Source organism: Maniola jurtina, chromosome 22, assembly GCF_905333055.1.
Source record: "Maniola jurtina chromosome 22, ilManJurt1.1, whole genome shotgun sequence".
Taxonomy (NCBI): Eukaryota; Metazoa; Arthropoda; class Insecta; order Lepidoptera; family Nymphalidae; genus Maniola; species Maniola jurtina.
The window spans coordinates 8,427,071-8,452,997 of NC_060050.1; the positions used below are offsets into that span (position 1 = coordinate 8,427,071).

At 35.8% G+C, this 25,927-nt stretch overlaps 3 protein-coding genes and 2 long non-coding RNA genes across 17 annotated transcripts in view; 3 read left to right on the forward strand and 2 right to left on the reverse strand.

The window, feature by feature from the left end:
- The window catches only part of LOC123876907 (tight junction protein ZO-1), a 135,645-nt gene that overhangs the window by 74,837 nt on the left and 34,881 nt on the right, over nucleotides 1–25,927 (forward strand). Inside the window, exon 1 of one of the 11 annotated variants that reach the window (XM_045923321.1) lies at nucleotides 407–959. The exons of 8 other annotated variants lie outside the window; for them this stretch is intronic. In XM_045923321.1, the coding sequence (XP_045779277.1) occupies nucleotides 771–959 (189 nt within the window). In that variant the 5' untranslated portion in view covers nucleotides 407–770. Of the gene's footprint in view, nucleotides 1–406; nucleotides 960–8,082; nucleotides 8,485–24,503; nucleotides 24,878–25,927 lie in introns of those variants that run through there. 2 more of the 11 variants (XM_045923322.1, XM_045923323.1) reach the window with 2 other exon arrangements.
- On the reverse strand, nucleotides 2,251–3,209 carry LOC123876913. The gene is made up of 2 exons (XR_006798456.1): nucleotides 2,874–3,209; nucleotides 2,251–2,791 (listed from the first exon to the last, which is right to left on the reverse strand). It is a non-coding gene; the product is annotated as an uncharacterized LOC123876913 (long non-coding RNA).
- On the reverse strand, nucleotides 4,488–5,542 carry LOC123876914. The gene is made up of 3 exons (XR_006798457.1): nucleotides 5,328–5,542; nucleotides 5,164–5,225; nucleotides 4,488–4,540 (listed from the first exon to the last, which is right to left on the reverse strand). It is a non-coding gene; the product is annotated as an uncharacterized LOC123876914 (long non-coding RNA).
- Nucleotides 16,162–18,203, forward strand: LOC123876909 (PIN2/TERF1-interacting telomerase inhibitor 1). Its single transcript, XM_045923328.1, has 2 exons — nucleotides 16,162–16,561; nucleotides 17,000–18,203. The coding sequence occupies exons 1-2, from the start codon at nucleotides 16,282–16,284 to the stop codon at nucleotides 18,043–18,045; spliced, it is 1,326 nt and encodes a 441-aa protein (XP_045779284.1). The 5' UTR covers nucleotides 16,162–16,281; the 3' UTR covers nucleotides 18,046–18,203.
- On the forward strand, nucleotides 18,468–20,494 carry LOC123876911. 3 transcript variants are annotated; one of them, XR_006798455.1, is made up of 2 exons: nucleotides 18,468–19,837; nucleotides 19,918–20,494. XR_006798455.1 is itself a non-coding variant. In XM_045923332.1 (2 exons), exon 1 carries the CDS (start codon nucleotides 18,940–18,942, stop codon nucleotides 19,777–19,779), a length of 840 nt encoding a protein of 279 aa, XP_045779288.1. In that variant the 5' UTR covers nucleotides 18,468–18,939; the 3' UTR covers nucleotides 19,780–19,820; nucleotides 19,902–20,494. The 3 variants fall into 3 exon arrangements, 2 of the variants coding, with proteins under 2 accessions (XP_045779288.1, XP_045779287.1); XM_045923332.1 differs by having other exon boundaries at nucleotides 18,468–19,820; nucleotides 19,902–20,494; XM_045923331.1 differs by having other exon boundaries at nucleotides 18,468–19,800; nucleotides 19,883–20,494.

Here is a 25,927-nt window from a genome sequence, read left to right on the forward strand (position 1 = left end):
AGATACCTTATTACACAGGTACAATATGTCTTTGGTTACGTTTCAGGACGAATTTAGTTCATAAATGTGCTATTTTTAAGTAATATTTTAGTCCGTAACTTTCAAAGGGTTTTCGTAACATTCTTAGATGTATGATAAAATTATTAACATTATATAGTTACATTACCAGGTATATTTTTGACTAAATTTAAGCAACTGTAACTGAATCTGTAGCATTAGTAATTGTACCTACGCCCAGTATTCTATATTGCACAAAATGTTCTGTTGCAGTGATGACAAACTTTTCAAACTCATTCATGTGAATCGGCTCGTGCCCATGCGTGTACACATGTTTTTCTCCTATTTCAGATACGTCGCGCTTGACGTACCCTATTGGAAAAAGCAGATAAAGTATGATAATTACATGTAATGTGTACAATAATCTGCATCCCGCCAACGCATTTCAAATTGAGAACACTATACGCTCGCACGCATCCAAAAATCAAAATTGCCACTAACGGGGTGCTAGGGATTTAAATATTTCGACAAAATATTTATCGTTTAGAGACCTCGTTTTTAAGTATCCAAATACAACACATTTTTCTTTGGTAGCTTATTTTTTATTTTAAAAATAAGTTCTACACACAGCGTCGCATCATTCGCGTGTGAACATTTTTTTATTTATTTATTGAATTAAGATAATCTGTGTAAATCAAATACGTGCACATTTAAAGTGAGACTTTTTTCTTTGGACTTTTTAATTCGTGATTGTGACTCGGATTCTTGGTGGGATGATGAATTTGTACGGAAGCACACGTCACAACAGAAATTTATATGGCACCGTCAGGTCCATGGTGCCAAGGAGTACGCCCATAGCGACGGGCGTTGAGGACGTTATTTTTACTCCACCATACTTTTACCATATACCGCCTCCGCCTCAGTCATTAAACACTTTTCCTGGAAGAAAGAGACGAAAAAGGGTAAGTTTATTTTTGTTCTTTTTTTTAAACTTAGTCAGGCAAATATAGAAATACCTAAGTAGGTACTTAGTAAGAATATTTTCAATGAATTTATCACAACAAAACAAAAATAAACTTAGCTTCTCATAAAATTGTGCATGTATTAGGTAGCTACGACACACATTTCTTTTTTTCACAGAATATGTACCTAATCATAATATGTAAAACTTAATATTTAAAGAATTATTAAATACTTAAGTACTATATTTGACAAAAACTAAACTTAAATATTACAATGCATGTACATGCTAACACTGAAGAAGACGAACAGTTGATTCACAATTCAGTGAACTTTTTTTAAGCTCCTCTACCTGTGCTTACGATTTACGAATTATAGTTCGGCTAAAATGATTCATAGTTCCGCGAGTTCGAGTATTGGACTCAGGGATTAGGCTTCTGCTTATACCAAAGATATGATTATGCTAAAGGAAAAGGATAGAAAACAGAATTCGCAACTTGGTCTATATTTTACCTTTTAAAAAAGTAACTCACTGAATATTCAACAGTTTATTTTCCGCTGTCGATGCGTTTCACTCGATATCTCTCAATGAATAACGACATGAGTCGGTAAGACACGTAGCATGATGTGGAAAATACCACGGCATCCAACAGCATTTTCCTAAATACTTTCATGGTTGCCTAGGGAAATCTCGATGCGCGTGGTTGCATAGTTTCGTTAAAACTCTTTTATTTAGATTTTTTGCGCTAACTTTTTTTTTTTAGCTTTTCTTGCTTCCCACAGACAATTTAAGTGGCATTTAGTGACTGGTAAGGTGACTGAAGAAAGTGAAAATGATAAGAACTGTTTTGTAGATAAATGTACATTTTTGAACATTATATTTCAATGTCTTTGAACAATGCAAAAAGGTTTAAATTAAAAGTGATAAGTAAAAACTAAGTTAAAAACTTTTAGATCAAGAAACTAGCTACTTAAACTGATGACCAAAATAAACTTGAGAGAAACTTAACTAAAATCCTGCTGTAAACATGATATAAACTTAGAAATTAATATTAATTTTAAAGCAAAAGAAATCCTTTGTTTTGTTTATTCAACAATATTTCTAAAAATATTGTTAATTAGTTAATTAGTATCTAATATTTAGATTAGTTACTTCGATAAGAATACGTTATCTAAAAACGCCCCCTAAAGTCTGCAAAACACAGAAACGACCTAGATGTTACAGCAATCACGTGGTGCCCCAGTAACTAGATACCCTGAAAAATTTCCAGCTCTTTAATAGAAACAACGGTATATTTAAAGTTCAGGTATTTATTCTTGGCTGAAAATGTCGAAAACTTCGGTTGAATTCAGTCCCGGTTTATTCAGTCTACGCGGACTCCGCGTGGATTGTCCCGAATTTTTTACTGCCGATCGGAGTCCCGCCATTTTGATTCCCGGGTTAAGTTCCTCCATTTTTAGTTCCTGACTAAGTTCCGGCATTTTTAGTTCCTGACTAAGTTCCGGCACTTTTCGATCCGAGATGAGTCCCGCCATTTCTGGTTTCGACGTTTCTTCATCGTCTATTATATTTCGAGGCGGCTTTTGTAGAGGCTTCGATTTTTTCTCCCTATTTAAACTCCAGCTAGGTAATGCGAACATACCAAAAGAATATTCCATCAGAGTAGCCATAGATAGAACCATGAAAAAAAACTTCAGCTGTTCCTTTCTGTCCATTTCATTTGCTCACTAGACACATGAAATTCCCATGGGAACCTAATACGGATTCGAGTATAATTTAAATAGGATTTGTGCTTGGATTTTCTGATTTCATTTGACAACCAAATGACAATTGCTGAAAAAAAATGTTCAAAAGTCATGGTTCCTGATATTTTTACAGATAAAATTGAAATGTTATTTAAGAAGTTATTACTTACCTAATAGCTCACTGGAGAATTAATAAGTATCATGAGATAGGTAAACAACTTACTAGGTAATCGTAATTTAAATCAATATCTGAGCATTGGCTGTTATAGATGAATTTATTATTATTAAATTATTTTATTATATTAAACTACTTATTATTGGTAATATAATAATGATAAGCAGCCAAAACAGACACGGTTACGAGTAAAGATTTTACTATTTGCTCCATGCTGCTCCAAAAAATGTTATTTACTTGAGATTGTTACCTAGGCAATAAATAAATCAGCAATCACAACTAGTAGGACACGTTTTCAGAAAGGAAAAAAAACCCTCTGAGTTTGATTTGAAATCGGAATAATTTAATTTCACATTTGTACATGGACAGTGTGCCATATGACGTCTGTGATTCTAATAGATACCTCAAAAACCTTATAACTGAAACTATTCTATATCCAAGAAGTACCTAAATACATATCCGACCGAGCCGACGAGACAGTTAGATACAGAGAATAAAACAAAATAAATAAAATATTGATAAACTTTATTAAAAATGCATGTTTCGGCAAAAACTTTCTACTTTTAGCATAGTTTTAGTATCTTCGAGTTAGATTTAAATTAATTAGCATGGTCCTTTCTTTTGAACAGGAGGGCAGGCGGGCTTTTTCGTTTCCTCTTTTTTGTATAAGTCCGAACTGTCAAAAGGTGGAGTTTTACACTCGTATGGTAATAAATTCTTTAGAGCTTTTTCCGGAGCAAACATTCCAAATGTGTAGAAAATGGTCAGCGCTGATGCCCAGACAAAACCTGTTGGGAAAATTCCTGTTAGAAAAATTAGGTTACTTATATGAGGTTAACATATTATAGCTGAGCGGGTTGCGAAGCTGAAGTGGCAATGGGTAGGGCACATAATCCGAAAAACCAGTAGACGTTGGGGTCCCGAGGTGCAAGAATGGAAGACACACCACTAACCACTAGGTAGACAAATGACATCAAACGGTCAAAGTATAACGGACTTATGTGCATCAATGGACGTCTATCGGTTAATAATGATGATGATGATGATATGAGGTTTTTAAAAACCCGAGGCAATAACATTATTGAGTGATGATATCCTGATACAATTATTATCATGTCATTTGGCAATCACCTGATTGGTCTATTGAACACGACTCCGCTCCGCTTCGCTTCGCCCTGCATTGTTGGCTAGTCTGCCGCAGCCAAAATTCAATCAGGAGAAAAATGATCATCAACTGCCCACAACTGAACACTCTCCTCGTACAGTTTTTCGCGCTACGCTGGGCGATTGGGGAGTCGCAGACTTTTACGCACTTTTAAGAACCTCATGATTTATGAAAAACTCCCATGCATTCAGGTTCCCTCACGATATTTTCCGTCTTCGTTAAAATAAGAAGAAATATATTACCTGCAAATGCCAGATTTTGTCTAGGTTTATAGAACCTAGCGTCCAGATTCTTCACAGCATCGTAACGGTCCTTGATGGCAGCTCTGAAGGCCTTTAAGCTAGTAAGGTGCCACAGACGAGTCGGTTTGATACCTCGGAATTTATCGAGCATTTCGAATAGGAGTCTAAATGATTTTGAAACATTGATGTAATTTTTTTTTACTTGAATTTAGAGGATAGTTTTGGTATCCATGGGTATTGTGTATTTTGTGAAACCTGAAAATAAGTTTCAGGTCACTTTTTGATTATGACTATTGACTAAATGTTCAAAACTCTACAATCTACAATTCACTGCTTTCTCATTGTGTGAACTGAGGACATATCTAAATCACACTAATGGTATGTTTGTTACTCTTTCACGCAAAAACTACCAGACAGATTTGGCTTAAATTTAGAATGGAGACAGATTATACCCTGGACTAACACATATGCTACTTTTTATCTCGGAAAATTAAAGAGTTCCTACGGGATTTTTTAAAAATCTACACCCACGCGAACGATGTCGCGGGCATCAGCTAGTATAGTGTAAAAAAAAGGAAACTGACTGATCTATCAATGCACAGCTTTTTGAAAATTCAACGCCTAAGGGGGTGAAATAGGGGTTTGAAATTTGTGTAGTCCTCCCGGACGAAGTCGCGGGCACAAGCTAGTTAAAATATAATATAATTGACTGACTGATATGATATCAAGATACAGGTCATATCTCTAGATATAGGAACTTTGGCATGTTGGTTTAATAGACCCTTACAAAGAAAGGATTTTCAGCGAAACCGTGGCGGATCAGCTCTTGACTCTAGTAATTTACTTCGCAAGCTCAAAAAATGATTAAGATCTCTTACCTGAATTGTAAATACTTTAAGATGGAGTGGATGGAGTGCTGTTAAAGTGAAAGACACAAAATCTGAAAATGAATAGTTTAGTTTAGTACTATAAGTACTGTGTTTGTAGGTACTTCAAAGGTTAAAAACCCTTATGTAAACTTGTAAACTTATTATAGTAATACCATTATGGCCATCTTGAACCGCCGCCGCCTCTGGTGCTTTTTTCTATAACTGTGGCGATACAGGAGATCAGTGCTGACACTGTGATCAAAAATACCAATTCTTGCCGGCTCATAACATTTTTAAAAATCTGAAATGAAATCTCGTCTCGTCCCTTCAAGATTCCTTCAAGTTTGACATTGGTATGCGGCATAAAAGATTTTTCTTGATTTTTTTAAATAATACAAAACACAAAACGCGTTGGTATAGCTATAGGCAATACTAAGACATAGATTTACAATCATTTTACTGATACCTGAATCACCTGAATGTACATATCTATGCCTGAATGGCTTTGATATGACGCAACAAGTTAACTTCTCATAGTTTCCTTGCGTCAATATGTTAGCATGAAAAAATAGTTTTATACTCGAATTTATTAGATTCCTATCAAAACTTATAATTTGTACCTACCAGAAACAATGTCTATATCAATAAAATTATTCAACACGTCAGTAATTAGGTATTCAGCACTTGCCAAAACTCACATACAGGTACATATCTATGCATACAGGTGTGAAAAGTAAAGCTTAGCCCACAGGTCAAACCAATTCCGTTCTGATATCCTGATGAAGCATGATGTATGCCCTAAGGGTAGCCCTAAATAGTTTGACACGTGATTTGACCTCTCCCCCAGGTATTTTCAGAAGATTACCCCTCTGTAACAAAAGAAAAGGTCAGACCAATTCGGAAGAATCATTTTTTATGCGCATGTAAAAATGATTCTTAGAACAGAATTGGAGACAAAAGAGCTCCAGGTCGCCAAATAAGATAATGGTTGGACGATATAGGGGGGTGGACAAGGCATAAGTTACCCAAAGTTAAAAGAGGTTGCATTAGATTAGATGGAGAAGCTTTTCGTATGATAGCTGATAAACTTCGTTTCGAAGAGGGTACGCGATGATGATAATGATATAAGCAGCAAGATCAAGTTAGCCCATAATATATTATCACATCTCGGACTTATCACCGAAAGCATAATATTATAAGCGAGGCATAAGAGACGAGATTGTGTAACCACTTTCACTTGCATTTCCGACATTCTGGTTTGTGGACTGCATACGCATTAGCCGGGGGACTGTAATTATACTGCCTTTAGAAAATAACAATTTAATTAACATAATTGCCGGCGTATTACGTAACACTAAGAATAATTACTTTTATAGATATCTCTCAACATCCGAGGAAAATTATTGATGAAAAGCAGACAACTGAAGAAGATTGATAATCAATGTTAGGCATCACCACAGAGTTCAGAATCAGCTTAGCTTAGGTGTTACATGTAGGAGGAAAGTAAATGTGGTAAAACCGAATAGGCCAAAAAAAAATTACTTCAGGGTTTCTTGGAACGATTTGCTAGTCCTGCCAAATTACGTCAGAAACTAGAAACCTAGATAAGATGTTACGATTTTCACGCACAATAGACAACTGTCCCAGTGCGAAAAGAATGAGAAAGATGAAGCCCCACTGTAGTCCAAAAGAAATGCATCGGGGTTGTAATATATTGTAACTTGTAGTTTTTGTGAGCAGCTTGAAATCTGCAATGTATGAAAAAGTCGCTGATACACGAAATAGGTAGGTTCACATACGAAATCGATTATAATATACAAAATGGAAGGAATTAGTTGATTGAAGAAGGTATGGGGCCGTAGGTATGTAATGGATAACAGCCAATAGTTGAAACTTTTGTCGGACTTTGGTTTGTATACCAAGACACTCTAAGAAGAAGAGTTAGGTAATAGTTTAGAAAGTTTGTTAACTAAACTTTCATCTTCATCATGGTGAACCCATTGAAGGCCCACTACTGAGCACGGGGCTCCTCTGAGAATGAGAAGGGTAATTAAACTTTGCTTAGGTGGAAAACTTTTGAAACTTATATTTTGATATCAGATGGTAAATAAATATCCGATATTGAATCTTTCTATGTAAAATAAAGGTTCAAGTAAGAACGATGATAGCACGGGACGAAATCGCGTGCATCTGCTAGTAAAAAATAAATTACGTAGAAGCAAAGAGTCCAGGTAAAAATCCCTAGCATACTTGGATCTTTTTGTTTGTGTGCGTTTCACTAGTAGAACAGCTTTTAAAATTGGATAAGGTTCGCCCCGTGAAATCTCTTCGTCTTCTTTAATTTAAAACCTTATTAGAATGGTATAAAGTAGAAACTGGAATGCTTTCAATTTTTGATGAGACATTAGTCTCCGTAAAGGATCATTCCGTTGCGGCCTTCACCAGAGGTGCATTGGACCAGTTGGATTGATCGATTGGGTTACCTAATCGTTTATAAAACCAAAATGTGTTCATATAAACCATCCATAATTTCTGGTATAACATAATTGATGAACTATTAAAAGATTTCTGAAACCATAAATAATGTTCAATAGCTGATATCGGAGAAAAGGATACTAGAAACGGACGTGAAGAGGAAAGCGTGGTTGTTTTAAAATAGGCTCGATTGTAAAAACTGGCTTGTCTAGTGACGGCTGCGCAGAGCTATATGTTTTTCAACTACAACTTAACTTTCAAGCTCCAAGCCTCTCCGAGTCCGTACCTTGTAGTGGGAGCAAAACCTGTAGATACTGTTCGCCTACTTCGAGGCGGAGTACCTGCTTTTATGTTGTCCCTTTCGCTCTCATCGCGGACACGAGACCCTTGATGATCTCCGTTTCACCGCACGACTCTGGTATGCAAAGATTGATAGCGTATATGACCATTCGGTTTTGAAAGTCCCGAGAAATCACGCACGGTTAACTTTTCGCCGCCTGGCGTCCTTAGTTAGGATCGGACGGACGTGCCATGGAACTCTGCTTTTAAAACTTTTAAACTCCTCATTATTACAATAATTTAAGTTAGTTTCGGTAAATACGGGTGCTGTAGAGTTTGTTTCTTGACCTGTTGTGTAGTTTACTTTACGATTGGCTGTGCTTTGTGCGATAAAGATAACTTTGTGTTTAGTTTCTGTTTTTACGTAAAATTCCTGCGGGAAATTTTGGAGTTTTCAAACTGAAATGTGCAGTGACAGAGATCGGTCAGTGATTGGATAATGAATTTACGATGGATCCGATGGTAGACAACGGATTAGTTGTGAACAACTTGAACCATGTCCGGAGTGAGTCTCAGGTAAGTCGTAGGTATCGATGAGGCAAAACACGTTTGCTGTTGCATACCTGCCTATGAATAAGTGCAATGACTCCCCAATTATTCCTGTTTTCATGGTTGATTTGACATCCTATTCTTACTTTGTAGTTTATTGAAGCATTTTCAATGTTATCATTTCGCTTTTACATAGATACATCTAGGTAGTTCTCTGCTACTGTTCTATGCTTATGTAAAGCATGGATTTTCTTAGACCTCCGTATTGATAGAAGATATTGCCTGACTTTATACCTACCTTCATAATTTAACGATGTTCTTTCAAAAACATCTCATCATTGTTAAGACGCGTAAGACAGCCTTATTCAAAAATGTCAAGGTCGTTGTAGGAGGGTACCCGAGAATAATACTTTGGTCATGTTTTTTAAACCTCTAGGTATTGAAATACGACATGAGATAATTAACATATGAGTATCTTATTTGTTTCAATAAATACAAAACCGTGGTGGTAGAAGTTCCATAAAAGTTTCTCATGCAGGGTTTTTAGATTATGAGCTTTATCTTATAATGACTTTGTGTCTTTAATATCAGCCCCGCTTAGCTGTTGAAGCTTAATTTCAACTAATTCATTCTTAAATTAATAGACTTCAGAAACTGAGCTGAGCTTTTAAACTATTGAATTGAGTACAAAAGCAGTTCCTCACTTCAAAAATTGAACTTCTTGGAATAATTTGGTATAAGCACATACCTACTCATTTTTTCTTGTAGGTGGCTCATCCTTAAATTGAAATCAGTTCGATTAGCTATCAGTTTTCGAGAATTATACCAAATTATAGAACATTTCACAATATGTGGAAATTTTTTCGACATTGGTCATTATCTAAAGATTAACGTATTCAGATCAAGAATATTTACATAGATTAAATTAATAAAATAGCCGCAACAACATAATTAGTTGGGGATCGCTGTGAATTTTCCTATAGGTACTTAAATACACTTTTGAGTTCATTATGAACTTGGTAGCCTCAAAAGAGATGGAATCCAGAACTGCGAAGCCATTAAAAATATCCTACTATAGATTTAGATGGGACATCTTCTAGGCAAGCATACTGGAATCTGGAGACTGGAATCGTCGACAAGTGCAAGCCTTGGCAGGTTGAAAAAAAAAAAATCTTGTAGGAACTAAGGCAACACGGAGAAATGTTATGATATATTATAGTTCCCACATTACACAATGTTGTCTACGGTTACAATGCAAAGCTACGTATGTTGATTGTTGTAATTACACACTATACTGATAAGACACGATTTACGTTTCAAGTCACTGGAGCATTCACTAGATCTTTGGTGATAGAAAAAAGCCCGTGTTTAAAGACAAGTTACCTTTTTTTAAATCATCAATAATATTTTATTTATTTATTAACCCCAGACCCAAAAGGAGGGGGGGGGGCTATAAGTTTGACGTGTGTATCTGTGTATCTGTCTGTGGCATCGTAGCTCCTAAACTAGGGAACCGCTTTTAATTTAGTTTTTTTTTTGTTTGAAAGGTGGCTTGATCGAGAGTGTTCTTAATTATAATCCAAGAAAATCGGTTCAGCCGTTTGAAAGTTATCAGCTCTTTTCTAGTTACTGTATCCTTTATTTGTCGGGGGTGCTATAAATGTTTAATTTACACTTGTTTATATTTGTTAAACTTATAGAATGTACAGGTACAGGGCATTTTTGTTCATTCAGTGCAACAAAAACCACAGTTGGTTTTACCAGGCACTGCGTTCACTTATTAGTGGAATCTATTGCTGGATTGGCAATTATTTATATGAAAAAGAATCAGTAACAAACTGAATGTTGCTAGTTGTGAATTTCCCTTTTCAAAAGTACTTAAGTAATAATTCTTTCACTTGATCATTGATTTCAGTCTTAGGTAGATATAATTGGATCAAAAAGGTTCCTACCTAGTAGGCAATAGGTACCTAATAGTATGATATTTGCATATCGAACCAGTAAAAAGCTTGCTTACTTCACCTTATTCTCTACGATTTCACGTTAGGTGATCTTCCATCTTAGGTTTTTTTTTATTGAAAATATTACAATAAAACTTAAAGCTAGCCTTATCTAATTACTATACAAATCATGCCCGCGTGGAATGGTGCCAAGAATACTGGCTGCATTTCCGCGTTGGACAGCCAGGCTGATCCGTTGCGCAAAAAATGAGCCAGCCCTTCTGTCACCCGATGAGGCTATTAAACGCGGTGAAATGTCTCGTAAAAATTTCTTTGCACTAAGACAATTAGGTTACAATTTACAACAGTATAAGTACTCTATAAGTAGGTAGGTACCTACCTACCTACTTATAGAGATATGTAGATCCTTACCAAAGATTTCTTGTTTTTTTTTTTAAATTGCGAGCAAACGAGCAGGCAGGTCACCTGATGTTAAGTGATTACCGCTGCCAAAAAACACATAAACTTCATTAATTTGATCCCGGGTAGGTTTACATAGACTTTGCTAAAACTTGCATAAGTAATGTGTCTGTCTTGTAATTTTCCTATTCAAATGTCATCTACGTTTTTTTTATTTCTCTCTTTTTATGTCTCATTTAATTGAGATTCTATGATTTCTATATTCTATTAATGAATAGCTGAGTTTCTTGCCGACTCTTTCATTAGATCACCTGTCCGTGCAACAACAATACGTACAGACAAAGCTGTATAACAATAAAGAGCCGTAAAATCGAATGGATCATCGTGTGGAGAAAAAGATTCATTTTTTGTGCGGAGAGCGCGCAAATTCGGAGGAGGCACATGTCAGATGACGTCAGTCCTCCAGGCGAAACCAGTTTCGCGCCAATTCGCAGCTGTCGTCGGCAAAGCGGTTGGGTCGCCAATAATTTACCCTTTTTACTTTATTTTCCTCTGGCCCGGCCTCGGGCGTTCAGCCTCCGAGATACACCGTTAACTTCTCTAATTATGGACTCTTGTTTATTCTTATAACATTAACTACGAGACTCCAAAGTTCAAATCACCTTAAAATATACTGTAGAAATAGACCTTATTTTGCTATTTATATGACCCGTCATCCACTGAATCGCTGGGCTACCTGCTCTCTGGATTCAAGCGGCGCAAGCGACCATGGCATGTAGTAGTAAAACCCTAGAGAGTAGAGACCTATGTTCAGCAATGGCCCTCTATCAATTAACTATGATCATGTGATAATCCGCTAAACCTGATGAATTTAGTTCTATTGTATAGTTTGGGGTTTTGTTCTAAGAGTATAGTAGCATCCGACAGACACCGTCCGACCTTTCGTTACTACAAATGCAAAAACCAAAGATTTTAATCTTTGGCAACAATTTCTTGCAAGATCTGATGATGTTCCGGTGGTATTATCTAATATCATTAACAATACGTAAATTCGTTAACAATACCTAATTGAAAAATTATTCCAAACCTTTTCTAAGAGTTTCAAATAAAAATCGTTTCTTTTAGCTTGTAAACGTGCTTGTAAAATTAAATTTCGAGATCTCTTCCCAATTAGAACTCTAAGAACAAGTTAGGACAAAGGAAAGGAGTCAGTATTGCAGGTAGATTCTTTTCATGTCATGGAGCGTGGTGCAAAATCGCAGACCTGCACGAGTGAGTCACCTATCTTCCCACGTTAAAAAACTTCCGATTCGCTCATTAATTTGAATAAATTGGATTTGGTAAACGAACCAATAAAGTTGAAACTGTTTTATTTTGTTTTGGCACAAATATTTGCTATATCTGACCTTTTATTATGAAGGTTACTAGTCTAGCACAAAAAAATGAATTTATATGCTTTTAAAATGTTATAAAGTTTGATATCGGTACCTAATGCGTTGGTTTAAAAGCGATTATAGACTAATATTTTTCTAAAGAATTTAACATTTTTGTTAACATAATGGCGGGAAGACTTCATCTTATTTTGGTAGCTGCAATTTCCTGGATATTATAGTTGTCGTTTTTCATATTTATCCCGTTCGGGATATGCATAACGATCACCCAAAACTTCATCTAATTTTGGAACTGTATTGTTCTGGATAGTTAAATCTTATTGTTTTTATTTGCCCACTTCGTGATATGCAAAAGTCTATAAGTAACTAAAACTTCATCTAATTTTGGTATCTGCATTTTCCTTGACTATTATCACTCTTCATTTACGTCATGCACAGAGACCAAAAATGCGTAATTTTTCCAATAATGCCTAATTTTCCAATAATGCCTAATTTTTCCTCGAATGCCTAGCAATACCTAAAATATAATATCGAATCTTCCTATTGCTAGAAGTGTTTATATCAGTAGCTAGTAGGAGACATGTCTATTTATGAATTCGGTATAAATTGCTAATATAGGTCACCGCCGGCTTACCAACACTTCCTTGCAGTTGCATATTGCAAAAATAACTTTGATCGCACTTGCCACTTCATTCAATACAGAAGTACCTACCGCATTAAATTGAAATCAAAATCATTTATTCTAAATAGGTACTATTGTACACCTTTTGTTTGTCCATTTTTTAGATTCGAAAGATGATATAGTGGTGATAATTAATTACGTAAACGTAAAAAGCTACGAGGGTTCCAAACGCGCCCAAGTCCGAGAAGAGCCCACAACAAACTCAGCCGCCTAGAATGCCAAACACTCTGCTGGTGCGACAAAACTTGTAAAATCAGCTTTCTTTAGATGAAAGTTGTCTACTGCCGTATATGTATCACGGTCGACGTCCACTAGAGAATCTGCCTGCTTTTCTGTAGTAGATAAGTACTTATAAATAACCTATTTTCTCATTTATCTGAGTAAGTACCGATTATGACGATATAAAACTAGACTTCCTAGTCGTTCGCTTCACTCTAATATTTTTTCCAAATCAATCAAAAGTACCCTTTTCGATTAAAAACATACATGTTCCATAATATTGATGATACGGCTTCATTCAATTTATGCGTTTGCTCTAGAGTCTAGATAGATTTTTAGTCCAAACTCCGAGGTTCGGTCCCGGGCTCCTCCAACTTTGAGCAATAAAACATCTTGAGGAGACCTGCATGCCTGAAAGTTCTCCATAATGTTCTTAAATATGAAGTCTGCCAATCCGCACAGCAATGGCCTAAATCCTTCTCATTCTAAGAGGAGACCTGTGTTCAGTAGTGGGCCGGCAATGGCTTGAGAATTGAGATGATGAACTATCAGGTGTTTAGTTTAAAAAACAAATAGTTATTGTTTACAAATCTGCTGGTCAGTCGGCCGCTTTTACATCTTTGCAAAAAGTACAGCCGGCTTTTAATAATGGGTATAATTTATTGGAGTCTAAAGTCGCGACCATTAATGTAGGAGGAATCAGGCTGAGATCTATAGAGCACACCTCGACTTATACTATACCGCTGGCATAAATCTGTCTCGTTTTAACTGAAACTTAAGTCTAAGCAAAGTCAAAGTGCACTCTATAGATTTCAACCTAATGGTCCCGACTCACGTTACTCGCTAATGCGCTTTTTGTTTTACCAGGCCTTTCGATACCGGGTAGGAACAGGCGTTTTCTCGGGAACTCGACGACTGCTTTCTTTACACGACCGGTCCACTCTCATCTCATGTATAGTTAATGGAAACAGTGCCTTATATGGTTCTAACAACTTGTAACTCATTAGTGCTTTCATTAATAAATTAACGTTAGGGTTACTTGTAGAGATTTAGGCTTCGGCTAGTCCCCAAAGTAATTTATAAGCGACATAAATTACTTTGGTGATTACACAGGTTTTAAACGATTGTGAAGAATATGGCTGGTTCCCTCCCTACCGTCGTCAAGCGATTTAGCGTTCCAGTACGACGCCGCGTAAGAACCGATAAGGGTTACTGCCGTACCCTTTTCCCCCGTCATATAAGTAAATTTCTCATGAAATTGAAAAGAAACACGATTGGATACAATAGGTATCGACTATAGAAAAACCACTCCAAATAATCTAAACTTTTTTTAATTACGATAACTTACTTAGTAAATTCTGTTGTGTTCATTTCAAATTCTAAAAATTAAGTGATTGATTTTGTTTACTGATAGAGCTCAATATATTATTCTTTAGGACGCTATAAATTGATTTCTAAACCCGTTGCGGCCAACATACTACATCTAATAAATCTATCCTTCTCACATTTTTGCTTGGATATTAATTATCTCTATCAAAAGTGTTGCATTCCGTTTTTAACCCCCGACCCAAAAAGAGGGGTGTTATAAGTTTGACGTGTGTATCTGTGTATCTGTCTGTGGCATCGTAGCTCCTAAAATAATGAACCGATTTTAATTTAGTTTTTTTTTTTTGAAAGGTGGCTTAATCGGGAGTGTTCTTAGCTAATATCCAAGAAAATCGGTTCAGCCGTTTGAAAGTTATCAGCTCTTTTCTAGTTACTATAACCTTCACTTGTCGGGGGTGTTATAAGTTAATTTACACTTGTGTAATAGTCTTGTAATCACCAACATTTTCTGCCAAACCATCGTTAACACGTCGCTAGAGATACTCGAAGGTAATCTCGTAACTGGCCTGTGGAAAGCTAATAGCTATTAGTAAGTATACTTTGAGTCTTTGCATAATGGGTGTTGGCTGTTGCTCAGAAAATCAAATCACACTTTTACTTTTCGGGAACCGGTCAGCCGAGCCGCGGTCATCAGGTCCCGAGAAACCTTTGCAACTACTTACAAAAGTACTTACCATGTACATGGTAGGTACCTAACCTACCTAGGTATTTACACATTTGTGTCACTACCAATATTATATGCGAATGTGTGTTTGTTTGTTGGTTTGTCTCACTCTTAACCAAGCCACGGATCGACGTGAATTTACCTCCACTATGACCACTATGACCATGACCACGGCTAGCAGGGAAAGGTCTTGCCCACAAATAATGGAATTGCCCCACCTGCACCACCCTAACATCTGTAACTCTAATTGTTAGATGAATAAAAATACTTACCTACTAAAGTTCATAAAATAATTATTTATAATATCATCGATGTTATTGAATACTTATTGTGGGCGGAACCAGTTTTGCTCATGTGATAAAATTATTACTACATCAACCACATTTAATGTACCTAATTAGTAATAAGGTACCTACCATTTATATAGCACTACGCATATCTTCAGAATTAGAGACCCAGGTATGTTCCTACATTCTCAAAACTCGTACCTACTTAAAGGTATCCAATATGGTATTTCGTATATACTTTGTTTTTTTTTTGTGGGATGAACCCCACTTGACCATGATAAGAGCTTATTAATTAAACATAGGGGCTGAATAGATAATCGATAAAGGTACATAAAATGTATACCACTATGAACAAGTCATATCCAGTACCAACTACAAAATCCTCCGTCCATGTCCTTATGACATTTTTGGGAATACCAACAATCTGCTTCAAGGGGAAACTGAGCCAGCGACCCTTGAAATAGGATAGGTAGAGCTTTAATGGGTACCTAGGTAGTAAGTAATACATTTTTTATTTCCTATTTTACAATTATTTAATTTAAATTAATTCTACTTTACACGTTTACAACATAAACTAGCAAGAACAAAACGCAATTTCGAATTGAACCAATCAATAAAAAAGCTACGGCAAACTGACCAATAACCGCGTCTTTCGTTTCGTTATTGCTTACGTGCACTAACTTCAGACCGTACACGACGCTGCGCCGGGCGGATAATCTGTGCGCCACGCGCCGTCCATTTTGTATTTGATTTTGACATTGTCAATTTAATTTGTCAAATGAGAACAATGTGGTGAATAATAATCCGAAATTATAAAGTTTTTTACGATTTAATTATGTCTATGCTAGCCGAACCTCGTCGTAAACAAAAAGTGATAAATTTACGTGCCAAAAACAATGCCTGGAGCAATGATAGCACCAAATTTGGGCAAAGAATGTTGGAGAAAATGGGATGGAGTTCTGGCAAGGGGTTAGGTGCTAAAGAAAACGGTATTGTGGAGCATGTAGTGGCTAGATATAAGAATGATGAAAAAGGACTGGGCTTTGAGGACAGAAACGACCAGTGGACGAAGCACGAGGACGATTTTAACTCGTTGCTTGCTAACCTTTCGAATGGTAAGTATAACCTATACAAATTGTAAACTTTGTTATTTATTGAGATAAAAGTATGGAAATAGTAGTATTATTTATTTTTATTATTTCTATTTAATACTACACCTTTGCCTAAACTGATGACTTAAAAGAACTCTGCTGTTTTGCAATGTTTTATGTGAAATAAGATACTTGTTTGTCCTGTAAGTTTTGCTTAATTTTACATAAAGAAAACATTCTTAGTTACTTACTAAGCTTCTTTTGTTGACGATGTATTTTTTAATTAATAAAACAGATGAGGATCAAAAATGATACCAAAAATCTAAGCTTATTAGTCCTGAATACATTCTAATAAATGAGTACATAAGAAGTGCTGTCCAGTTACTTAATCCTGCTGGTTCATAAATAATTCAATATTTAAGTATGTAGTGCATTATAATACATCAATGATTTATTTTTCAGCTGATGGTGGTACGGAAACTTTACATAGTGGCATTTCATTAGAAAAAAAGTCCAAGAAAAGCAAAGCACGCATTCACTATCACAAGTTTACGCGAGGCAAAGACCTGTCACGTTACAGCGAGAAGGACTTAGCTAACATATTTGGTAAGAAAAGCTTTAAAGAACCAGAGGTAAAGGAATATATTAAACAGGATACTTTACAAACCACAGAACAGGTTTTCACAGAGAAGGGAAACATGGATGATTATTTTAAAACTAAATTGGCTGCATTTAAATCAAAACTAACTGACACAAATACGAAACATAATGAAGAAGTTGATTACACTTTTAAAGGTTTTTCAAATATTTCAGAACCAGAAAATAATCAAAATGGGTTGGTGTCAACCTCCCATGAACCTTTTTCTTTTTATAGTTCACAAAAAGAAGATGTAAGCCAAAATGTTGAGTTGGCTTGTCTGAATGTTGAAACTAAAGGTAAGAAGAAAAAGAAATCAAAATCGCAGGAAATATCCTGTGAAGTAGCAATAGAGGGAAATAATTTACCAGATTCCGTTCAAGAACTGACCCCAGAGATTGTGATGCACAAAGGAACAATTAAAGCAAAGAAATCTAAAACGAAATTGCATACAGAATGTATTGAGGAAACATCACTGGATAAGGTAGACGAAAGTGATTCAGCAGAATGCTTGCAAGATTCAACTCATGCGATTCTATTGGATGTAGATTCAACTAAAGTAAAGAAATCTAAAAAGAAAAAGCATAAAGAATGTATTGAAGAAACACAATTGTCAGATAAAATAGATGTGAGTAATTCTTCAGAATGCACTCAAGAAGCATGTCAAAATGTAGCAGCTCCTAAGAAAAAATCTAAAAAGAAAAAGCATCAAGAATGTGTTGATAATGAAATCTGCCCATGTGAAGAGATTAGCAAAGTTAAGAAGAAAAATAAGACTAAAAGTAATGTTCAAGATATTCAGGAGCATATATTATCTATGGAAGATCATGTTCCTAAAAAGAAGAAGAAAAGTAAAAACCAAGAGTTATGATATTAAATCAAGGAAAATAAAATCTATTTTGTATTAAATTCATTTTTTAAACATAATGAAATTATTAAAATTAAATAGTTCCTTTTTGGAATATCAGCTGAGAGAGTTGAATTCATTTGTAATACAAAACACCGTTTATAATAAAATGTATTTGTTACATAAAACAACTAGTTTTAATTATTCTTTAGGTGCCTTTAAATTATTTTAGGTAAATATAAAACTATTTTCTTATAGGATTTGTATTTTTTTTAAATTATATGAATAAATAATTTGATCATTTAATATTTCAATCAATCTGCTTCGTCAAACTAGTGAGCGCTACGAAGTATGCGTGTATCCGAACGTTGGCTTTGCGCATGCGTCACTCAAAGGCGCCTGGCGGCCATGTTGTGTACAGAAATAGATCCGCGCTATTGGCATTACGGCAAAGACTACAATATTGCATTACGGCGTGCTCGATATTTTGCTTAAGTTGAAATGGTGTAATTTTATTCATTTAAAAATGAAGTGTTGAATTAATTTTGTAGACATTTTTTTGTATTTGCACTATTCAAACATATTTTCATCACTCTAAGAGTGGTACGTCACACAATTTTTGAAAGTAATTATTTTAATATTTGTCGATAAAGTTATGAGTTAAGACCGAAATAACTGCACTTCACTATTTTCAAGAATTTTGACATGTACGTCACCGTCAGGTGTCAAGAGGAAGGATTGTCAAATGTCGTAAAATTGACTCACACGTGGATTTTGAAAATTGGAATTGAAAACGGATGAAAAAATACTAGAAAACATAAATTCTGTACAATATTAACATTGTGATTCCTGGGCGTCCTGGCTGCAACCCTTCTGAAATCGAGTAATGGTTTATTCAGTTACAAGAAACATCTGGAAATGATTATTCAGAACGAACTTGTGCCCGCAGAGGCTTCAGAGGTAAAACTAACTATGGAATCCAAGAAGTACCTAGTCGTGAAGAACCATGTACGAGAAATTGCTGAGGCAGAGACCAGTAACTGTGAAAATAGTCAAAAACAGAGTAAGATGATTGAGGAGTCTTCACATAAAGGAAAGAAGCCAGAAAAACAGCTTTCGTCCTCTAGTGATGAATGTATACTCAAAAAAGGTACAAATGAAATGTCCGTAAGCGATTTAGAAGAGCTGAAACGTGTTTACAAAAAATGTAAGTCAGTTTTGTTGAAAATTGAATCTAAATATGGACATTTACTAAACTCGGACGACGAAGAGTGTATTACTCAAAAAAGAAAACATGTTAGTGATACTGAAAAAGAATGTAAGTGTGCCTTAAATAGTAAAATAGTTTTTAGTGATGACGGAGAAGTAGTTCAAGCTATAGGAAGCTCATACAATTATCATATTTGCCCGGATAGATTACCCCCCTTCAAAAGGTACCAGCTTTCTCAAGATATTTGCCCAGATAGGTTACCCACCTATAAAAGGTACCAGCCTGCTCAAGATATCCAGATTGAGTCTGAAAGTTTTGCTGTACCTCTTCCTGATACTATACAGGAGTTAGAAAAGATGTTAAAAGAACCATTGACAGCTATTTTGAGGCAAAGAGTGATAGATAAAATTAGGTTCACAAGGCAGGTGAATTTAAATATGATAAGGTTTGATAAAAAAAACTTAGTAGAGAAATTGAAGGCAAATCCAGATGAAATAATAGATTTTAAAGGCACTAATTTCTCATCTATTGTTGGATATCCTGCGTGACAAATTAGATTTACAAGACAGGTTAATCTAAATATGATAAGGTATGATAAGAAATTGAAAGGAAAACCAGATATTTCATAGACAAATTAGATTTGTAAGACAGGTCAATTTAAATAAATTAGGTGTGATAAAAAACTTGTTGAGAAATTGAAAGTGACTGGTGAAATAATAAACTTTAAAGGTTTTAAAGGAGGAACTTCTTGTCTTATTCATATCCTCTGTGAACTGATTATAATATTATGTAAGACTATGTGAAATCATAGATGGAGCGAGGCAACCTCTTGTAGGGACTTCCACTGGCAGCGCAAGACAGTGGTGTGAATCCAGCAACTGCCTGCAACTTGTTCCTAGTGGAGGGTCCTCCAACACTGCACTTTCCAGTGCCATGTCGTCATAGGACCCCAATGTCTTTTGGTTTTATCAAACTATGTGCCCTGCCAGCCATTATGACTTCAGCTTTGCAACCTGCCGAGCTATGTTGGTTTCTCTGATTCTCCTACAGATATCCTTAGTTTTTATTTGATCACATAGAGAAACTTCAAGCATAGCCCTCTCCAGTGCCAGCGTAGTTCTTTTAAAATAATAAGTGTTATTATTATATTTGAATGATTAAAACTTTTTTGAAATAAATACCTTTGATTTTATATAGAACTCAAAAGATCTACAGTTAATTTTTCTTTGTTAATTCATTTTTGAAATAAATTGTTTATTTTTAGAAATATCACTCTTTTTATTTACTACACCTATGCTTCATTGCTGCTGATACATAATAATTTATTTATTTACATTAATTTAAAATTGGTTTCAAACTTTATAATGAACTAAAAGTTCAAAGGAACATAAGTATCATTTTATTAAAATCCCTTTTTATTTTTATTTCATTTTATTTAAAACTAATTTTTTGATAAGTATAGGCATCATCCAGATTATCTAGTTCTGATTTATTCAATATTTGTTTCATGCTTAATTGAGTTTTGTAGCATAAACCTATTAATCCAACATTCTACTTGTATCATGGCATGGTGAGTCCCATATTTTGGGAAAGAATTTGGGATATTGAATCACAATTCATAACACAGGTAAATTTAGGCCTTATTCCTTCTTGCATTAAGACTGAATGCCCATGAATTATAATTGAATTAATAGTATTACAGGGTGTAGAATGTCCATTGTATGTAAAGTAACTAGGGCTGTCGCCTGTTCCATTATATTATTTGATGAAAAAGGGAGAGAACAGCAATAAATAAAAATGTTATTCCTTCTTTGCCAAAGCAAGGCAAATAGGTATTCATAATTTATGTGTACTAGGTAGGTATTAGGTATAGGTAATAGGTAGGTATTTATAGGTACTCTTGCCATACCGCATAGTGAAGTATGAGTCAACACTATCTCTGCAGGGTCAAGCCCAATAGGCGTTGGACGTGAGGAGGCATTGTTTGTCTGTGTTAATGAGAAATCTCAGACTGGAAAGTGGCCAGGGTTGTGGTAGGTAAAATCCTACATAACTCGATGTCTTGGACGGGGATACTATAATTTACAAGGTAAAGTTAAATTAAAATTTTATAAAACCCCCCACACATTTTTATTACAATTTGGCTGGACACTAATTTGTATTGGTTATCTAGTAATAATAACCGGTCTAATAAGAAATCTAGAAAAGAGCTTATAACTTTCAAACGGTTGAACCGATTTTCTTGGATTATAGCTAAGAACACCCCCGATCAAGCCACCTTTCAAACAAAAAAACTAAATTAAAATCGGTTCATTCGTTTAGGAGCTATGATGCCACAGACAGATACACACGCCAAACTTATAACACCCCTCTTTTTAGGTCGGGGGTTAAAAATACGCTTTACGAGTGGCAGCCCTGTAGTGTAGATAACCCACAAATGGATTTGCGGGCGTGGGTTGGTCTTACATGCCAATTAGCACCTTATCTGCTTATAATAGGACCTAAATAACTATCCAGGTATGCAAATTGGTAAATAGTATGGTTTGCGTATCGCATAGGATTGCAGGTTGAATAACGATACGCGTATACACAGGGAACCGATTTTCTTCTCCAACTTACGCTCCAACATGGTCCATAATATTATGTTTCGCCAAACCTTTTAAAGATGATTTGACACCATCTTTCTGAAGCAGAATATGGTAAAAACATACATGAAATGAATTTATCTACTTCGTGTAGGACAGTCTGTGCTTCTTATTATGTCAAGACTCAAGACTACTACCGATTCGGAAAGAAAATTCTACTGAGAAGAGCCGGCACGAAACTCAGCCCTGTATACTCTGTGTCATAATCCAGGATGCAAGTGTACCAAACAGAATGCCCGCTTCGGTGTGAATATTGGTTTTTTTAAATCCCGCGGGAACTCTGATTTTCAGGGACAAAAATAACACAGGCACGTCCTTCCCCGGGATGCAAGCGATCTCTGTACCAAACGTCAACATGGGTTGTGAAAAGCTAGCAGACAGACATAAACATTTGCGTTTATAAACCCCCGACCCAAAAAGAGGGGTGTTATAAGTTTGACTCCTAAACTAATGAACTGATTTTAATTTAGTTTTTTTTTGTTTGAAAGGTGGCATAATCGAGAGCGTTCTTAGCTATAATCCAAGGAAATCGGTTCAGCCGTTTGAAAGTTATCAGCTCTTCCCTTACTGTAACCTTCACTTGTGGGGGGTGTTATAATTTACACTTGTAATACGAGTAATAGTAGGGGATTCTGAGGTTGGGAGTTGGGACGTTAGTTTCAGTGGTAAGTTGGCCCCGTCTGTAGAGGCTTATAGGATTGCCGGTTGAATAGCGATGCCGTATAATGTTTACAGCGTATGCGACAGCTTTGAGAAATAGTTGGAATTCGATTTGTTTGAGGTTTCGCGGTATTGGGTGACGGCGACAGGTGCCGATTCAGGTAGGTAAATAAATAGCGGTTCATTGTGTAGGTAGGTGCGTGTCAGGCTGGTTTCTATTTACAAATTACTGTGTAACTTACATGTACTCTGGGTTCTATTCGTATAGACTTCTAGAAGACGTACTGCGTACCTAATATCTCATCACCATCATCAACCGATAAATACTCGTAAATAAAAAAGTTTTTTTGTCAAATAAACCTTTACAAGTGCTTTTGAATCGTCAAATGCACCTACCACTGGTTCGGAATGCCATTCCTACAGTGAAGAACCAGCAAGAAACTCGACAGTTGCTCTTTTCAATGATAGACGTCCACGTGGATATCATCATTCTCTTGTAGGGAGTTCCACACGCCAAGGTCTTGCGCCTTCTGAATTCAGCGGCTTTAAAATAATACGAACAGAACAGTCTTCAAAATATTTTATTCAATTAGACTTTTACAAGTTCTTTTGGATCGTCAAAAGCTTTTAAGTAGGTACCACTCGTTTGAAATGCCTTTCCTACCGAGAAGAACCATCAAGAAACTCGGAAACTTGAATGACGGAACGACGGAACTTTAAATGTTTTAACCAACTGTGTTAGTGCTAGAAAGTTTCTGTGCTTTCGTAAGTTAGAGGTCCCGACTTCCCGGCCAGATCATTTTGGGAAATTGTCACAGGTCTGATCTTTACTAGAGGTAAGTAAATTTCCTCATAATGTTTTTCTAAAATCGCGCGATACATTGAAAATATCAAGTTTGAAACGATTAAATACAAAGGTATCCATACTGGACTCCTACATTTTAACATATATTTAAATTTTAAATACCCAGTCGCTGATTCTATCTTGACAAGGTAATATGCACTTACAATCAATAAGGTATTGAATACAATGGGACAAGAATACATTCCGGATTTTAAACACGTTTATACAAATGCAAGTTAGCTATTTTACGAGTAGGTACATTCCGTATTTGAATTTAAAGTACATTTTACATGACAGTATTAAAAATGACGAATCTATTTTGTTTAGTTAACTACTTGAAAGTTTTATCAAAATTGGTGTAGCCGCAAGATATTGGTTGTTGGTTGGTGCACAGCGCGGTTATGGAAACTCGAAGAGTACCTACCTATAGTATAGTTATAGAGAAAATCCTGTAACACTTTCCTAGATTAAACATCTGGCAATTATTTAGCATCTTTTCCGGCTTGATCGATAGGTATCATCCATACTAATATTATCAATGCGAAAGTGTGTCAGTCTGTCTGTCTGTCTGTCTGTCTGTCTATCTGCAACCTTTTCACGGCTCAACAGTTTAACCGATTCTGACAAAATTTGGTACAGGGTTAGCTTATATCCCGGGGACGGACATAGGCTACTTTTTATCCCGGAAAATCAAAGAGTTCCCACGGGATTCCTAAAAACCCATCGGCTGGTACCGAGGTAGCTTGCGTCCCTGTAATTTTCTACTTTTATATCTGCAATCTGCATCCTGTAGTTATAAATACTTTCCTACCTTTGTTTCATGATTAAGGATAAACAGTTATGGTTACGTAGACAGGTATGATTGTAACAACGTCTGTTTGAAGTCCTGTCCTAACGACACATTTCGTTAAATCAATACTTTCATTAGTCCTGCGTCTATAATACGAGTAAGTAAGATGCATATTTGAGTCCGTTAATTTCAGGACAAGCAAAACGCTGTTGTGCATATTTGCACAGCATTCATAGTACAAGTCTCAACATATTTCATGCGACTGAGTTCAGAAAACATGATCTCGTTCGAGGAATTAACGCGACCCGTGTATGTTTGAACTCGGTGTTATAATGCCTTCGAAGTTTAAACAAGGCAGTACAGTAATCTCGTATGGCGCGACGCGTCGTCATCGCTGGTCGCCTACGATAAAGCATTCAGCATGCTATTAGAATATTAAATAAAAAAAAAAAAACAAAAAGAGTTTCGGCGCATTAAACCTCTTGGCAGTCTTTGCACGTTCTCTAAAGTGTGAATGTTATAGGACGGCGTTAAAATTAAGGTTTGTTAAAAGTGTGTTTATGGCATTATTAGTGAATAATGTTTAACAAATAAACATACGACGGTAGTGTTGTGAATAGTGAGAGTGTTTGGCAAGTTTTGATATTTCGATGAAAAAACTGTGCACCGAGATGAAGTTGGATAATTTTGGATTTGAAAAATTACAGGTTTTACACTTTTTTATAGACTAGCAAATCTTTTGTATTTTGGAGGTTCAATGCCAAAAACCTCCCCTCGAGACCCAACAACAACTGTACAAAGAATCGGATAAATGATGTGCGATTCGAATGCATAAGGGAATAGACACATAAACATATTTTTTTCTCACTCCACTCCACCCCAACTAAGTGAGAAGCCCTATTAAGTACTACCTAGTCCTGAAAATGGTGGTTTCAACTGTAGTATTTTACTCGCTGCCGGTTCAGCGTTTATTTATCAAGGTTTCAAAAGTAAAAATACTTAGTCAAAAATAACTAGGTTCTACTACTAAAACGTCTCATTAAGTTAAGTAGGTAAACGTAAGAAGGTAAACAACTTCTGCAGTTCCACATAACTACAGTTATTTAACTAGCTTAGTTGTAACTTGAGCACTAGACTTACCTTGAATTATAGATTCTTATGAAGCTGGATTAGCGCTGTATGTATAGTATATAAGAGTACATGTTTAAAGTAAATTCAAATTATTTTTTGATGCCCAAACTAATCGAGTTACGAGTTACCACCTCTTTGGTGCAACGGTTAATTATTCTGAGATTAGAGGCGGTGCTACATTCGATTCTCGATTCATTCAGGTCAGTACGTACTCAATTTATAAAATACTAGATGATGCCCGCGACTTCGTCCGCGTGGATGTAGGTTTTATGAAAATCCTGTGGGAACTCTTTGATTTTTCGGGATAACAATGCCTATGTCCGTCCCCAGGATGCAAGCTAACTCTGTACCTTTCAACAAAATCGGTTAAAACAAACACTTTCCCATTTATAATATAAAGTATGGATTCTCACATTGTGTAATGTGTGGCACACATACTAGGTACTTACTTACATGAAATATTTTTCTGGTTGCTATTGTTATGAGATGATGCCCGCGATTTCTTCTGTACATAGATTTTTAAAAAGCCATTGGGAAATCTTTAGTGTTCCGGGATAAAAAGTAGCCTATTTCATTTTCCAGATTTTTAATCCTATCCTTGCAAAAAATCACGTCAACCTGTTATT